The sequence below is a fragment of the Protopterus annectens genome, chromosome 6.part0 (genome assembly GCF_019279795.1).
Source record: "Protopterus annectens isolate FY-2018-M chromosome 6.part0, PAN1.0, whole genome shotgun sequence".
Taxonomy (NCBI): Eukaryota; Metazoa; Chordata; order Ceratodontiformes; family Protopteridae; genus Protopterus; species Protopterus annectens.
Genome location: NC_056737.1, coordinates 1,535,176,942 through 1,535,194,730, shown reverse-complemented (window position 1 = coordinate 1,535,194,730; position 17,789 = coordinate 1,535,176,942). Strand labels below are relative to the sequence as shown.

The 17,789-nt window shown below is 39.7% G+C and overlaps 1 protein-coding gene across 1 annotated transcript in view; it reads right to left on the bottom strand.

Moving 5' to 3' along the window:
• CFAP221 (cilia and flagella associated protein 221) overlaps positions 1-17,789 on the bottom strand; it is a 761,152-nt gene that overhangs the window by 596,313 nt on the left and 147,050 nt on the right. The window contains exon 3 of the mRNA XM_044073677.1: positions 12,953-13,053. Coding sequence (XP_043929612.1) covers positions 12,953-13,053 — 101 coding nt within the window. The remainder of the gene's footprint in view (positions 1-12,952; positions 13,054-17,789) is intronic.

The following is a 17,789-nucleotide window of genomic DNA, read 5'->3' as shown; positions in this document are numbered from 1 at the left end:
CTAATTGTATTGTTTCCACAATTTCCATTTTTTTCTATGTAATTTATTCCTACCCTTTTCTAAAGATCCCACTTCCTGTTTTTTTATCTCATTTTAATTTCCTTTTTCTAGTAATCGCTATTTGGCAGTCGCTGGAATTAAACTTAACAAAGCTTTACTATGTCTAGACAATTCAGATCTTGTAACCCAGCTCAAAAAATCATTTCCTTAGTTATTTACAGAGTACTCTGTATAGAATTTTTAATGTTTGCCAACTCATTACACTCCCAAAATATATATATTCACCAGATACTTCTTTCTTCCCCATTACACCTCCAACATTTGCCATATACCTGAGAAATTTTTTTCTGGAGACTGCTTGGAGTATAAAAGTATCTATGCAAGCACTTCCAGATAAAACTCCTAAATCTTCTAGACTTTTTTCATATTTGAGAGCCATACATATTTCCTCCCATTGTTTCTTTGTGAATTGCATTTCTAATCTCTCTTTCAAATCTTTCCTGACCTCTACTATTTGACTCCTATAGTTATCATGCAATATTTTATAGACCCTACTAATTATCCCTTTTTAACAGCAACTTCTGTTCTAGATTCAACACAAACTCAAACAATGCCAGTTCATTCATTTAGGATTCTCCTATCCATTTGTCTATACTCTGATATCAATCACTGATAGAGAAAGCAATCACTAGCCTGATATCCAAATGTTTTCATGGCCTCTTCCCGTTCTATTACCTTTCCTTCTCCAATTATTTGTTCCCAATACCTTGATTCCTTTGTCATCTTCCTCCACTAAATTCTAGGCTCTTCCTAGCTAGTCTCTGTACCCACCATTGCAGTCATACCTATTGGCAGAATCTCCTTTCTCCATTACCGTTTTTGGCTTAGTTCATAGTATACTTTTTGTTACTTTATGTATATAATATTCTGTATAACAATTGTTATTAAGGATCTGCCTCCAAAATCCCATTCTTTACTTATTTCTTGAATTACACTTCTGCTTCATTATCATCCCTTTCCACTTTGAATTGTAGCTTTCTGCTTATGTTATGTATAAGGGCCTGAACTGTGTAGCTCTAAAATATCCTTTCAAATTAGGTAATTCTAAACCTCCTTGTTCTATTGGGAGTATCAACTCATCCCATTTGACTCTTGTCCTTTTCCCCTCCCAAATAAAAGCCTTCAACTTATTATTAATTACTATCCACATCCTCTCCTCCGGTTGACAAAAATATGCCTGACCTGTGTATAAAACTAAAGGGACTAAAACATTTTTACTGCTTGTATTTTGCTATCCATATCCATAAGCAAGAAATTTAAATTTCTCAGCTATTATAATTTGTATTATTTTTGTTTAGTCTCTTCCTACATATCCTTAGCTGCTATAACTGAATCCTTTTAATCCATAATTCTAAATACTTAATTTTATCATGTCCCCATAAATATGGGTATTGCTGGATCAATACATGTGTGAGTACATAGTTTATAGCTATAGCCTTTTTTTTTATCTTCATTAACTTTATATCCCTAAAAGCCTAGAATTTTCTCAAATTATTCCACAACACTGAGATGTCTTTTCTAGTTCAATCCGGTACAATATAATATCATCTGCAAATAAAGCCAATGTTTCTTGAACACCATACCAATTATATCCTTGAATTTTTAAGTCCCTTATTTTCTTTGCCAATGCTTCTAAATATAACACAAATAACAAAGGGGAAAGAGGACACTCTCTACCTGGTTTCTCGGTTCAGACATAACTGATCAGAGAGAAACCTTTGATTTTTGCCTCCGATCCTTCATATGTCCTTCTAATTAATCTTATTGTTTTATCAGTAAATGCAAATGCTTCCATTGTCTTACCCATAAAAATCCCAGCTTACTCTGCTGAATGACTTTTCTGCATCAAGACCCACCAATAACTGTAGTATTTTCTCACATCCTGCTTCCATTTGGATCATCATTGTTCTATTAATATTTTCAAATGTTTGCCTCCCCTCCAAAAAAACACATTGGTCCACATTTATCAATTGTGTCAACAACCATGCCATTCTTTTAATTATTACAGACACAAACACTTTATAAAAATGGTTTAAAATTGAAATGCACCTTTATGAAGTACAAAAAAGAGCTATAAGTATAGTAATTTTATTGGCCAGAGGGCTTAGTAGTCTGTTTTCTGTATTCAGGAGTGGCCTTTGGTCAACTGGTGCCCTAGGTAAAAGGGCTCAATGGTGCCCCCCATCACACCATTTGGTGCCCCCATCCTGGTCTACCTACACCAAATAAATACTAGAAAAGCACCTCTGCTAGAGCGGTGCCCTTGGCGGCCGCCTAGTTGGCCTATGCCTAAGGCCGGCTATGTCTGTATTTCCAGTGCTGGTATACATTTGGCACATTTGCATGAAACTGCTCTCCGTGCCAGTACCCTGTACAATGCAAACATTTAGAAGCACATTTTCCCTTTAGAACTGTACATAAATTAGTACCCTGTAAAGCAGTAAATATAGAGCAAATACCTTGCACACTGACATGCTTAGAACAGCTAGTTGTACTTTGAATGGCATTACTGTTAAATTTAGTATTTTATGGTCTAGTTTGCCTCCAACCTCCTCCTAAAAAACACCCTTAATAGCCTCCTGTTAACTCCAGAATTCTACACCCTTGCAGATCACCAGTTAGGGAACTGGACAACATGGATATGCAATTTCCTAATTTCTCTGCAGCCAGCTTAGTGGATATGGGTATCCTGAGATGATATAGCAATTGTCTCATGTTTACTGACAGCCACTTAATCCTTAAAGTGACAGATACAGTATGTGAGAGGTGTATATACATGGGTCTGTGACAACGGATCGAATAGTAAAAAGATCGAATGGCTGTAAGAACAAAAATGCCGTTCATAGAAATCCATTTTGTGGGATCACAGTGCAGTGAAAATTGGAAAATTTGCCCTTTCCTCACTGTAGTATGATCTCGGAGTTGGTATATATATTTAGCAGGGGGGGGGGCACAGCCCCCCACAAAATGGATTTCTATGAATGACATTTTCGTTCTTATAGCCGTTCAATCTTTTTACTATTCGATCCATTGTCATAGATTCTATATACTCAATGTCACTGGAGTCTAAAGTCTCACATAAAAGCACACATCTGGTTGATAAAACCACGCACACAGACACACACACACACACGCACACACACACACACACACACACACACACACACACACACACACACACACACACACACACACAGAGCACCCCCCACACATAGCACACAAGAAACACACAGAACAACATATGTTGAGGCACTTAAATGCAAACTTCCTAAACAAAAAAAGACCTCCTAGAACACCTATCAGCAAAGATTATCCTCAGCAAACCCAAAAGCACTCAACAAAAGCAACACCTAACAATATACATACAGCCTCAATCAGTGTAGCCCAGAATACAAAGCCCATAGGGCAAGCAAACACATTTCCCAGGAGTCTAGTCAGAGGGGACTCCATTGTAAGACATACTGATAACCTTCTAACCAGGCTGAACAAGGAGAAGATAATGGTTAGTTGCCTATCTGTAGCCAGGATTCACCAAATTAAGCATCCATTCAAGTCAATGCACTACACTACCAGTACCAGTATGATTCCATCATAGTCCATATAGGTATAAATGACCTGAAACATACCTCCCTAGACTGTCTGAAGAGAGACATCATAAATCTCCCTCTATGTGTCTCAAGTTGGTATGAGCCTAGTGTTGAGCAGCGTATTACCTTCACCAAGGATGACTTCACAGTACTAACAAAAGATGATTGATTTTAATGACTGGATGACTTTCTTGAGTCATTCTAAGGGGATCCAATATTTGTCAGCATGGGAAGACATGCTTAACAGACTATATTGCTTTGCCAGGGATGGTCTGCACCTGTCCCCTCTAGGCTTTTAAATACTGGTTAAAACATTATCCTTCCCCAAAGACCTGAACCTAAAGGTCTTACTGCTCAATGCCAGAAGCCAAAACAAAAAGCTAAACTCCCTCCAAGCCCTCCTCACCATAAAGAATATAGACATCTGTGCAGTTACCAAGACATGGTTTAAAGCTGCAGAGAGCACCCTGGAAGTGCAAGGTTTCAGTGCTTTCCACATTTGTAGTCTAGTAACTGCACAGACAGAGATCAAAGGTGGAAGTACCTTGATATACATCATTAACAAGCATACTTCTAGGTTGGTTAAACAGGATAATGAGCTGAAGCTTCTCCATATGCAGGTCACCAAAGACAAAAATCATGTACCAGTTACAGGTCACCCATGAAACTCATAATGCATACTTAAACCTGCTGAAGACACTCACCATCCAACCTAACACCTTACTTATAGGGGACTTTATCCTTCTGTAGACTGTGAATCCTATATAGCCCCAAATCTGCAGACACAGAGATTCCTGGATTTTGTAAATACAAACACCCTTAACCAGTTAGTGCATACGCCCACTACAGGTTCCAACATACTAGATCTCGTACTCATAAATATGGAAGAATGCTACACCACCCCCAATGTCACATCCTCCCTGGTAAGGTCTGAGCATAAAGAAGTCTTCTTCAAAACCAAAATCAGCTTGGTAACCCCAGTAAACCCAGTAATAGCTATAAACTATTCCAAGACAAACTACGTTTTATTACGTGATAGTTTGCCAAAATTCCACACCCCTCCAAATCCAGAAAACACAGCAGCCTATACAGAACTGGTCACAGAAACTTTGTACGACAATGTCAATGGCTTCACAGAGCCTGCTGTACCTACTAGACATAAACTCAAAACTAACTCCAAAAACGAACTACTCTGATAACATCCCAGATTAAACAGGTTATACAACAAAAAGAAAATAAATAATGGCTAAAATTATTAATGTTTGGGAGGTTTAAGGGAAATGATATGTAATTAACCTCTAGATATTACATTGAGCACCAAAGTATCATTAGTGATGGCTGTCCAGGCTTCTGGGTGCAGAGATAAGTGCCCCCAACTACCTCCAGAGTGCAGCAGTTGGGAAACTTTCAGGGTCACTGAAAGAGCTTCTCAGGGAAACAGCCTCTGAAGCCCTGATGTTGTAGGCCTCCTCTGCCACGAAGATGATGTCTGCTATTAGAATTCCCCCATCTGTGCTGGTAGATCTGTCTCCATAGGAATCCTGTGAAGATGCTTGTGTCTTGCAGAACATCCTTCCATACCCTCTCTGGTTCCTTGTAAAGGTCCCCTGAGGAGCAGAAAAACATATCACTATGGCAGTTAACTTCTTCCCATCCTGTTTGCTTCTGGACAGAGTTTCCTTTACCTTAGGGCCAAACAAGGTGGATCCATCAATGGAAGCATTGATGACTGTCTTGAAGGGCTCCAAAAAGTCACAAAGGTGCATTCAAGTGTGCCTTCTTACAGCAATTCTTGAATCTGTGGCTCTCAAAGTTCCTTCTGAGGCATGAAAATTCAGCCTCATGGAGGCATTCAATAGGGACTGGAGGCTGACCAGTTACAACAAAACCATCTGCACTCCTCTGCAGTCATGGACCCTGTGAGGGAATTGAAAAAATCCTCTGAAATCTTATGACACATGCCAGTTCAGTGATCTGAGGGTGAAGGTCACTGATATGTAAACACACTTTCCAAACCTGTCCAATGCCCTGGACTCTCTGTTTGGGACATGGAAGAATAAATCTACTCAGCAAGTTCTTTGTTAATGGCTGCTGTTACCACCATACCTTCCACTGGGGGACCCTTACTCCAATGGGCCCTATCCTTTGGTGCAACGAGGTATTTATCTGGCCTCTTTGGTTAGGCTCCATAACATCAGGATCTTTCCAAGCCAAGTGGGAAATGAGGTCCACCATCTCATCCACCAGGGGGACTACCCAGGACATAGCTGAGCTGGCTCCAAAAGCCTAGAGAAACACTGACTTTTTCTGGGTGGGGGGTAGGGGGTAGAAGACCAACTTCCTTTCTGTCTCAAAAGTTTGAGGATTTCACCGAATGAGACATCCTCAAGGGGGTGATCTGGAAAACCGCTCCCTTTCATCAAAGTCAGTGTCTTCAGTCAACGATTCCTGTGGGTAATCTAACAGCTTCCTTTTGCACACATGCTTCTGAAGGGGCTCTCCAGTGGAAAGGTCCGAGGAGGACTCAGGACTGTGAGCAGAGTCCTAGATGAGGACTGTTTCTAGGCTTGACTAGGCCAGCTGCCCTGATGGGGACAGAATGAAAAGACTCAGGATCCAGAGTAGACAGTTGTGGAGGGATGGACCTGAGGGGGACAAAAATGTCTTGTCCACAGATGTGGAAAACACTCTCTCCACTACTTCAAAGGCAGAGGTCAAGGGGGAACCAAGAATCAATCTGGTAGAAACCAAAGCCACCTGCTCAGGATGGCTCTGAGCATCCCCAAGATCCTGCCTCAAAACAGGGGTCAGAGACAAGCTGTCCAGTGCCAAGGCTCCAAGAACATTGGAGCTGAGCCCATACTCTAGGATCCAGCACTGATGCTACAGCTCTGAGATCTCTCTGAATCACAAAAGATGTCAGACTCAACAATGGGCAAGACTTAGGAACCAACAGACAAACTCGGGATTCTCAGATCTGAAGACTCCAAAACCAGAGGACAGATCAGAGTAGGAATCAAAAGTTGGATTTGGACTGGTGGTAGGCTCATGGATTTGATGCGAGACAGAGATGGAATTATTCGCAACTGAATCCAGATTCAGAGATACTTTCTCATCATCATGTTGACATCTGCATCTGTTAGGCTCCCAGATGACCTGAGAGACAAAGAGTTTGAGGGTGGCCTGGACATCCTTTGAGGTGTCTCTTGCAAAAAGGGTGAGTGATGCCTCAAAGAAATCAGTTCTGAAGAGAATCTGGGTGATCTAACACAAGGAGACTTTCACTTTGTTTGAGTCAGATCTGAAGGCACAGTTGGATTCAAGGGTCTCAACTTAAATTGGGTCAGATCTGCGGGAACAGTTGGACCCAAAGATTTTGCTATTTTCTCAGGTGAAGCTGAGTCCAAAGTAGAAGGAGGAGGTGATCTGAAGAATGTGTCAGTAGAATCCCCTTTAGATGACTCTGAAGATTTCCTAGAGTGAGGGAAGCTCCAGAAGATGAAGAAGAAGTGGAGGAAAGCAAGCCTTTCAAGACCAGTTTGTTTATACTCTTGATAAGTACTTGATGACTGAATCCTGCACAAACCTCACAACTGGTTTTAAAATGCCCTGCTCCAAGGCAATAAATACACTTGCACTTGCAGTGAGCATCCAAATTAGGTATCTTGTGCCCAGAGGATGAGCACTTTTTAAAGCCAGTTGGTTTTTCAGACGTGAAAAAAGAATAATAGCCACAAAAGAATACAAACACAAGTATGTAAGAAGAGAAGGAACAATGGTAACACTAAATTTAGTCGCAATGTACATAAATGCCAGCAATGGTAAAGGGAGAAGTACCAACCCTACAGTAGCAAACAAATATGAGTAAAAGGTGCACAAGGCCAGACCAGCAATACGAAAAAGTAACTAATATATTTTTTTAATTAACACTGAAAGACAGGGGAGGAAAAAAGGAGATAGAGGTAAATCTTCTAGGAAGAAAATAAGTAAAGATAACTTGTCTAACTTTAAATCTCACTCAAGCTACAGGTAACCATGTCCAAATGCTGAATCGACAAATGAAATCTGAGGTGATTCAAGAGAAGGAGAGTATTATTGGTAAGAGGAAGAGCTTGAGCTACTGAGCCAAAGTCTGAAGAGGTGGCCAAATTAGATCCGAGGTCAAATCTAAAACCAGGAACAGATGAAAAACAGAAAATGAGATCATCTTTTTAATCCTCTGTAAGCATTCAGTAATTTGAATGAACAAGAGGAATAGCATTCAGGATGGGTAGAAGTTTGAACTTTCTGACCTTGACATGTCAGTTCATAGCTCTAAAATCTAGAATAAATCAATAAGAATCTTGTTTATGGGAATTACAATAAACCTTGAATAAAACACCCTTTCCCAGTGAACCCTAGAAAATTGTACGGTAACTCTTTTGTAGAAAAGGTAATAAACTTCTTTGTATGCCACGCATAGATACACCGCTGGTATACATGGAGGAATATAAAGCAACTCTAAAAGTCAAAAATAAATCAAAGGGCTTGGTATAATGGTTAAGGTGTTTCTACTCACAGACACAAGGTACGGGGTTTGATTTTCACCTTTGGAAGAGAAATTGGTTAGGCTTAAAAAATAACCTATAAAGACAGTTTGCCTATAAATATAGATGCATTGGGGGTGGCATAATTGTTAAGGTATTTACCTCACAGACTCAAGGTACAGGATTTAATTATCATCCTTGTGGTTGTTAGCCTAGTAATTACCTATGACCCTACATAAACTTGATGGCCATATGCCAAAGGCAGTTTTGACTGTAGATACTTCTATGAGGTATCTACTTCAGATGTGGCATTGAGGCACACACCTGATTAAGTAACTAAGTATTCCCTGAGGATTTGAAGTCAGCTTTATGTTTGCTGCTCTTTATCAGAAGACTGAGTCAGAGAAACCTGAGGCACATTGACAAACCTGTGACATAAAGCAAAGAAGGGGAGGAAAGCTTTACTGCATACCCCCAAATAAATAGCTCCAGTAACCATTTCCTTAAATTAATTCCTCTTCAGCTGATGACAAAAAAGAAGAATGCTACTCCTAATGAAATAGGTTAATGAAAGGAAGGAGTGATGATACAGAAGACAGAAAGACCTGGAATTGTCATCCATTTTGCAGAAAAAGTTTCCTTAACAAGATCATCCTTAACTGCAGCAAAATTGTGGCAGACATTTTGGAATGGTTCTAAAACAACTTTTATGACCTGTTTTTATTATTTGTTTTCATCACAAGTGCCTGACATTATATTAATGAATACTTCTAAAAAAATAGATAATATGATAAGTGATTTACTGCTATATGTAGTATGAAGTCAAATATTGTATTCTAAGGTATCCTTTCTAAAGTGTTATAACAAAGTCCTCCTTCTACACATTTACCCACATCAAATAACATATTCATTCCAGTCCATCTATTTAATTTTGAAGATCCAAGGCTCTCACCTTCTCAGAACACATGAGAAAGAAGACCAAAGTGCTAATTTTGCCCTTTTGAAGGATATCCTTTTGAAATATTTAGAGGTGGCATGAGCTACTTCATTACCATATGGCTGCCTTTCAATTCTGCTATAAAATAAACCTAAACAACCACTTTGACAGTCTCTTAGTACTGTCATAGCGTGAACTCCCCTATGGCATATAAGCCTTTGACATCTGAATGTCTAGCTTCCTCTGTGGCACTTTTCATTCTTCTACAGGCTAAAAAACAAAGCTTTGACCAATGGAGCCCTCAAGAAAAGGATTCTGGACATCTGAGGAATCTTACTATACTGTACATATTCAGGAATCCCTATCACCCACCTAATAAATCTTTCATCTCTGGGTAGTAAAAATGTTTATATCAGGAAATTGAATATTTCATTCATTCTTTCCCTTGGCAATAAGTTCCACCCGAACATTGGGTCATACTGGAGCCCAAGAGAACTCAGACACATCATATGCCAACCTATTCACTACTGCTGCTGAGGAATGCACTAAGGAGGGTACAAGAGGATAGAAAATCTTAGCTATGAGAAGCATGTTAATGATGTTTAATTCACAATGCATAGGTAATGAGCAATTTCATCAGATTTGTATTAATTATGGGATACTGCCCACCATCATGCAATTGTTTTTTCTCACATTGCAAAAACTTGGAGCCAAAATGTCTCACAAGTATTTCACTCACTCAATACATCTTAGAGAAAGCCACATGCCAACCTGGGTTAGGCAAATACCCTATGCACAGGATGTGAGGTCTGGCTACAGGAATCTTAAAGGATTAAACCTCATCAAGTTACTGGAAAAGGGTCATCATGTCTAAAAGTCATTGAGCTGATTGTCTTGGGAGAACTAATGTGTCTCATATGCAAAATGATTAATAGCAGACAGGTGTTGGACTCCCAGTCTCCTTTCCTAACCACCGAAGACAGTGCTTGACTTGTACAACCAAAGGCTCTGTAGCAAAACAAAGAGGACCAAGACACAAGGGACATCTCTGACTTGCAGCAGTGTAGGGAAAACCTCTCAGATATTCAAGGGCCAAGCTGAATACTGGCATGTGCACTTTGATAAAGCATGGCCAAGCAGTTTACTCATCTGTAAGGAAACCAATACTGTTTAGGATAGTCTATCAGTGTTTCCTTAGCATCAGCACAAATCTGAGGAATTTTGCTATACCATGCATATTTAGAATTCCCTATCACCCACCTAATACATCTCTCGACTGTTTGATCAATTAACCAGTTTACTGACAAAGCCCCTAATACTAACTGCCCATAATGCCATGTACATTTTTAATAAGCTCAAAATAGACCTCCTCTATTGGAGTACAGAGCTAAAGCCCTAACAATGACACAGGTGACCTAAGTTTAATCAGCAGCTCAGACATGAGCTGAAACTGGCAAACAGAAGGTAGAGTGAAGCAGCCTAGGTGGCTCGTCTCCCTTCAGGGGTAGTGTCTAGGGGTGTATGTCCATGGGGCTTGGTCTAGTGGTAGAATTCGAGTGGAGACCAGAAAATATGCTGGCTTTTATGGGAGTAGGACAGTTCTGAGGTGTTACATTGTTTGCAGAAGCAAGTGACACACCCTCACTGAAGCTCATTTTACACCAGACTCTGGGGCCACTACTGACCAGGGACAAAACAATAGAAAAAACTACCCTCAAGGATGATGGCACCATTCTCAGCTGCTGAACTCACACCCTGGAAAGAACAAACTTTTTTTTTTGGATTTCACCTCCTGGAGACTGAACAGGCCAATACAGTAAATGGAGGAGGAAGCTTGATAATCAAGAGGGAAGAGAAAAAAAAGAAATAAAAATTAAAAAAAAAAAACCATCAAGACAGGCCTGTACAGCGATGGCTTATATGCATCTTTATACAGTTTACTTAACAAACCAGAAGGGCCACTTTGAAAGAGTCAGATGGTTAGAACCATGGAGCTCTACCACAAAATGTACATACCTAAAGGGAAAGTTGCATGGTTTGGCTCAGTCCATACAGTTTTGCTGGCAGCCTGTTGGATTCCATGGCCTTTTTTCATCTCATCATGTCCTTAACATACCTGTCTGACTAACTCCATCCTAGTAAAGGGGGTTTGCATGTACTTTTTTTGATTCTTAGAAAAATAAGGAATGTTCGCTTCCATTAGAAATGTATCAGTTTCACTGATTATAATGTCACTTTGATGTCATAATCTTCTTTAGTAGTTTGGCAAATATTTTAAAATATCTTTAGTGAAGTAAATGTGCCATAGTAAGTGGTTTAATTAAGTAACTATCCTCACAGTCCATTTTTTGAATCTTGTTTATCCTCACCAGTACTTTTAAATGTTAAGGAGACAGCATTAAACTTAATTTGATTCTGCAGCAGCTCTTGAAGTGTCAGTGGAAAGCTGTAATGGGAGATCAGAAGAAGGACTCACTCTGGGTGCCCAAAATAAATAAAGCTGACATATGCTCCATTAGAGATTTTTGCTCTTCCTCACACTTCCTTCTAATAATCATCAATGTGTACGTGAGCATGAAAAAGACATCTGAAGGCTTCCAGGAACATGTGAAAAGGAAAATAAGACTCCTAATGTGTGACCCAGAGCAAATATCAGGTCTCTTATAACTTACCTAAAAATACTGGAAACTGACTAAAAAAGTCCAATAGTCTCCAAGGCATATCCCCCACCTATTAGATGACATCTCAGGAAGAAAAACATCCACTTCTTGTGTACTCTGATTGGAAAAGGGTAGAACATTGATCTTTAAGGGAAAACAAACCTCTTTCACTCCTACAGAAACACGTCTTATTTGTTCTGAATAAAACCTCATGGATGCCTGAGTAATAGATTAATAAATTGTTCACTGACATCAGGAGCATACAAATTCACTAATGATGTCTTAGTTGTAGTGTCATTAACAGCCCCAGTCAAAGGTGCCAGCCATCTTACACAAGAAAATGTTAAGACCTCTTGCATGTCTTCAGGGAGTTAAAAGCATGAACAGAAATCAACAGGCTACAACGATTATCAACAAGTATCATGTATAACTTAGATTTTCTTTACAGGAAATTTAATATGTATACACCTATTATCTAACTAAAAAAAGAAGTGCTCCTGCCACATGTACAACACTTATCAGCCATCCCTGCAGGTCTGCAGAGGAGTTAATCTTAACAAAGTTCTGCCACCTTCCTGAATCTGATAGTGATCACCTTCTGCATACAGAAGAGGTAAAGGAAAAGCTTAAAACTTCAGATTCCACCAAAGATAACTTCTTAAGTTCACTGCCTGATAGGTATGTTTCCTGGAAACATACAATATCCAGACCTATAGACCTTAGATGCTGAAGTAGTCTAGAACTTTTAATGATGCTACAGATGTCTACAGTATTCAGCAATAACACTTTGTATTTAATCAATATGAATACATAATAATAAATTACCAACAGGCTTGGTGTTGTTTACCAATTGTCCACATATAATAAGTGCCTATAAATATTCCTTCCCATCTGAAATGTTTTGAACATGCATCCCTGAAGTGTCCAGTACTTATTACAACAGGGCTAAAATAAAAGATTTTTTCCTCAAAATGCATTTACCTGCTATTGTTCATCATTAAGCCGTACAAAGTTTCTTCAGGATATTGTTTCTCCTCAGTGCTACACAGTAATGATTATTTACATTAGGCTCCCTTTAATGTATACTTTTCAGTGAATGCTTACAATACAACATGCTGATTACATATCATGAGAGCAGATTCTGAAACGACCTGTCAGTAATTTCTTCAGATTTGAACTTACCAGTATTTGTTGATGGCGTTTATGTATCTCATAACCTCCAAAATGTAGTATAGCAGGTTGAGCTTGAATGATTTTGTTTTTCTGAATCTGAGTAAAAATTTCTGCAATGAATAATGAAAGACAGAAAGATAAGGGACATCCAAGTACTATAAGAATATATGTAATGTATTAACAACATAGGCTGGATCAGAAAACCAAGAGATGTAAAAATGATTATACTTTTAACTTATTTAACTTAACTTTCTTGGTGAAGGCACATAAAATAAAAACTTTACATGAGTAATAAAGCATGCAGACAACAGAATCCTAAGCTAAACCAAAAACTGCAACATAGCTTCTTATTCTCTTTTGAAGTCATGATCATCACTTACCCTTTTTTTCTTGTAGTCCCTTGTCTAGGTCACTCTGAAGTTAAACTCGTAAGGCAAATTACTGGTTGTAGTGGGGAATAACCCATCAGGTATGATGTGGTACAAAGTAAGGCAAAGAAATATTTAATAAGGGCAACAAGAAGTAAGCAGTAATGGCAATTAAATGGTTGGGGCACAAATAAGTACAGTTGTGTAAGTAAACTCTCCATAACAGTAGATGTTCAAATGATCACTGTTGCAGAATCCTAATTTACATGGTTTATACCCTGTTAAAGATCTAACAACTTGTCAGCTTCTAAAGCTTCAGGTTACCTTCCACACAAACAAACCATTAGTCAGCTTGAGCTGAGCTCACTAAAAGACAGGTTTGGGTGCCTCGCCTTTCACAGCTTTCACATCAATAGAGAGAAGGAGGCTAAAGCCCTGAGGAGGACAATGTTAGGAAAATAAAAATAAATGTCCACACACTGGCATAAAAAACATACTAAAGTAAGGGTGATGGAGGGAGGGAGTAGCTACTGCAGCAGTGATCATTCAAACATCTACCATAATAGTAGATGTTTGAATGACTACTGCAGCTGTGATAATTCGAACATCTACTGTTACAGTAAGCTTATTGAACAATTGTACTATGTTCTTTACATGGATCACTGCTGCAATAGCCTAAACTATATGTGAAGATTACCACAACTTATCATGACTGGGAGTTGGAGGGATGAGGGTCCAGGAGCCCCTGGAAAATAGTCCTAGCAAAGCATGTCCAAGAAAAGTGTATAGTGCTTTGTAACAGTGTGCACAATGGACAGAGTTGTTGCTTCTGGAATACTTCTAGCATCCAACCCTTTCCAAAAATCCACAGAGGAAGCTAAAGCCCTGTTAGAATGAGCCTTGACCCTGCCTGGAATAGTAGTGTTGTAGTAGGTATAACAGAATGAGTATGAGACAACCATTTGGAAATAGTCTGCTTTGAAACAGGTTGTCCTTTCTTAGTTTCAAAAGAAATGAATTGATCAGAAGTTCTGATGTTTTTTTTTTCTCTCAAGATAGTACCTGAGTTGTCTGTGGACATCCAAAGCATAGTGTTTTCTTTTTCCATTTTTTTTTTGTTCTGGAATGAAGACTGGGAAATAGATAGTTTGTCTTAAGCTAACCTCAGATGCCACTTTAGGCATGAATAAAAGTTTAGTTCTTATGGAAAACCTATCTTTGTGGAAAGTAAGATAGGGTTGACCCACCATAAGAGACTGTAACTTTGATACTCTTCTTGCAGAGGTCATAGCAATAAATAAGACTGAGTTCCATGCCAAGAACCTCAACTAAGCCTAATAAGCTAGTTCAAATGGAGGAAAAAGTTTATTTATTTTTTTTATTTAACATTTGTTGACCGGGAAAGTCTGACTAGGTTCCACAGTTCCTGTTTTCAGTGGAGGCCCGGGGAGAAATGCTCCAGAAGCATGTACTTTAGAATGTGGGAGGAAACTCACACGAACACAGGGAGAACATGCAAACTCCGCACAGAAGGCACCCCAGCCAAGAATCGAACCAAAGAACCTCTTGCTATGAGGCGACAGCATTAACCGCTGCACCACTGCGCCGCCCAAGTTAGTTTTTATAATGCCAAATTTAGATCCCATGAAGGAGCCATCTGTTTTTAAGGAGGCTTCACATGCAGCAACCCTTTCATAAACATTGTCAGATGACATTGCATTGAAAGGGAGACATCCTTGGACATCCATGCTGAACTGGATGACAAATTAACCTTAACTGAGAGCTAAAATAGGCCACAGGATAGTAACTCACACAAATAATATAGAACCAGAGAAACATTAGCCATCAATGGGTGCTGGTTCTTTTTTGGCACCAACTAGAAAACCTTTTCTGTTTATTGATATATAATTTTCTAGCACCAGCTTTTCTTGCCTCTGTTAATACTTGCTATACATTCTCAGAAAAAGGGTACCTAAAATGTACTAAAATTCCACCATTCAGGCAGTCATTAGTAGTTGTTTGGGATCAGGATACATCAAACACCTCTGGCCTAGTGAGTAAATAAATTCTGTGAGGAAGCTTATGGTAACTGCCCCGACCAGTTCCAAAAAGGAGGAAGAACTACTGTTGCCTGGGCCAGAACAGAGTCACCACAATGATCTTTGGGGAGACTTTAACTACCCTTCCACTGACTGGGTAAATTACTCTTGCTCAAACTCACTTGCCCAAAGGTTCCTTGACTTTGTTAACTCCAGTTCCCTGGACCAGCTGGTTGACACCTCCACAAGGGGTGCCAACATCCTGGATCGGGTTCTTGCTAATATGGGGGACCACTGTAGCACCCCCACTGCAAGGTCTTCCCTGGTTAGATCTGACCACAAATCAGTCTCAGTCAAAGTAACTATCACACCTGAGCCCCCCCCCCCCCCAGCAGCAACTAAACAAAAAAACTTCTCCAAATCAGATTAGAACCTCTTACAGGATAGTATAAATAGCTTCACTGCACCCCCATTCAGATGGAATTGGCAACTATACCAAGTTCTATACATATGCTTTATACAAACACCTGTATAACTGCATTGACTCGGCCATACCTGATAGGAACAAAACAAGTTCTCCAAGGAAGAGCAAACCTGCATGGTGGACAACTGGTATTAACAGGCTTTACAATAAGAGGAAGACATTTCTGTCTAAGAGTAAGAGGGAGTGAGCCCTAAACTGGAAACACTCCATCCTCAGCTTAAACAAGCAAATAAGACTTCTTGTGAAGTCCTCCAAAACAAACTACAAATCCAAATTAGCTTCCTCAACTAAGGACAACCATAAGGCGTTCTTTAGTTACATCCATAACCTAAAAGGAAAGGCCCAGATAGTTAATGATACCACATATACTGAGCCTGTGGACATAGATAACTCACTGGCTGACAGGTTCTGTGAAAATGTCACTCCCCTATCCCCGCCATATGTACCCCATGACATTCCTACCACTTGTCCCCTACCTTGTATCTCTAAAGAGCAGGTTATAAACCCCCTCTCTAAGGCCAACAACACAGCATCTATGGGACCTGATAACATCTCTGGATGCATCCTACATGAACTCCAGCAAGAATTAGCAACATCATTAGGTACTCTTTTCAGTCATAGTCTAAACACCGGCTTCATCCCAGCTGACTGGAAAACAGCCACCGTTATTGCTTTGCACAAAGGTGGTGCTTCCACTGACCCTGGGAACTATAGAGCTATTAGCCTGACTAGCCTTATCTGCAAGGCCATGGTGCAAATCATCATGGACCTTATCAACAAAGATATAGGTAATCTTCAAACAATTGACCCTACTCAGTCTGGAATTGTCAAAAGGAGATCATGCCTGCTAAACCTGGTGGACTTCTTTGAGACAGTCAAAGCCCTGGATGAGGGGAAATCTGTGCATGCAGATTACCTAGACTTAGCCAAGGTTTTTGACACTATCCTCCACTCAGGCATCATTGACAAACTCACCCAGCTAGGTATTAACCCTTATATTGTTAGATGGGTCACTAACTGGCTCACTGATAGAACACAAATAGTCAAAATAGGGAAATCCACCTCCAACAGCAGACTTGTAACCAGTAGTGTTCTACAGGGATCAGTCCCTGAGACCTCTACTTTTTCGAGCATATTTCTCCAAAGTACATTCTAAAACTAAAGGTCTGTGACTGACAACATTTCCTTATGACTGCAAACTGGGAGCAGTCATAGAATCTCTAAATGATGTCAACATCCTACAAGAGGGTCTTACACAAACAAATGATTGGTGCCAAAGTCATGGTCTTAAACTCAGTGCAAAACATGTATTATCATCCCTTTTGGTAAGAGCAATGTTCCTGATAACTACCACATCAATATCAACACCCAAGTAAGTACTCACTACTGAGAGACCTGGGCACACAGGTTTACAGCAATTTTACCTTTGATCACCATGTCTCCTCAGTGGTAAGAAGGGTATTCTATATTGCTCATCTCATAGGTAAGGGCATTACCTCCAGAAATAATGAAGTTATAACCTCCTTGTAGTTTTCCCTCATCAGGCCAATAACTGAGTACAATGCCCCTTTTGGTATGTACCTTTCCAATCACCTGCAGCAATTGCAGAAACCACAAAGGTTCATCACAAAGAAAATTCAAGTTCTTCAGCATCTGTCCTATGTGGATTGTCTGAAATAACTGTCACTTTATTCTGTTTCATACAGACAACTCAGAAGTGATCTCTGCCTTGCATGTAAGGCACTCTCTGACCCTGCTTTATTGGAAATGCTGCATATCTGCAAATGAAATGGTACATGGGTTACTTGCTCTAAAGACCTTAAGATGGTATGTGACATTAATAGAACCTGCTGGAGGGATAGATTTGTCTCCCAGAGGTTACCACACCTTTGGAACAGACTCCCACTTCATATCAAACAAAGCACCTCATTGGCCTTCTTCAAATGCAATCTGAA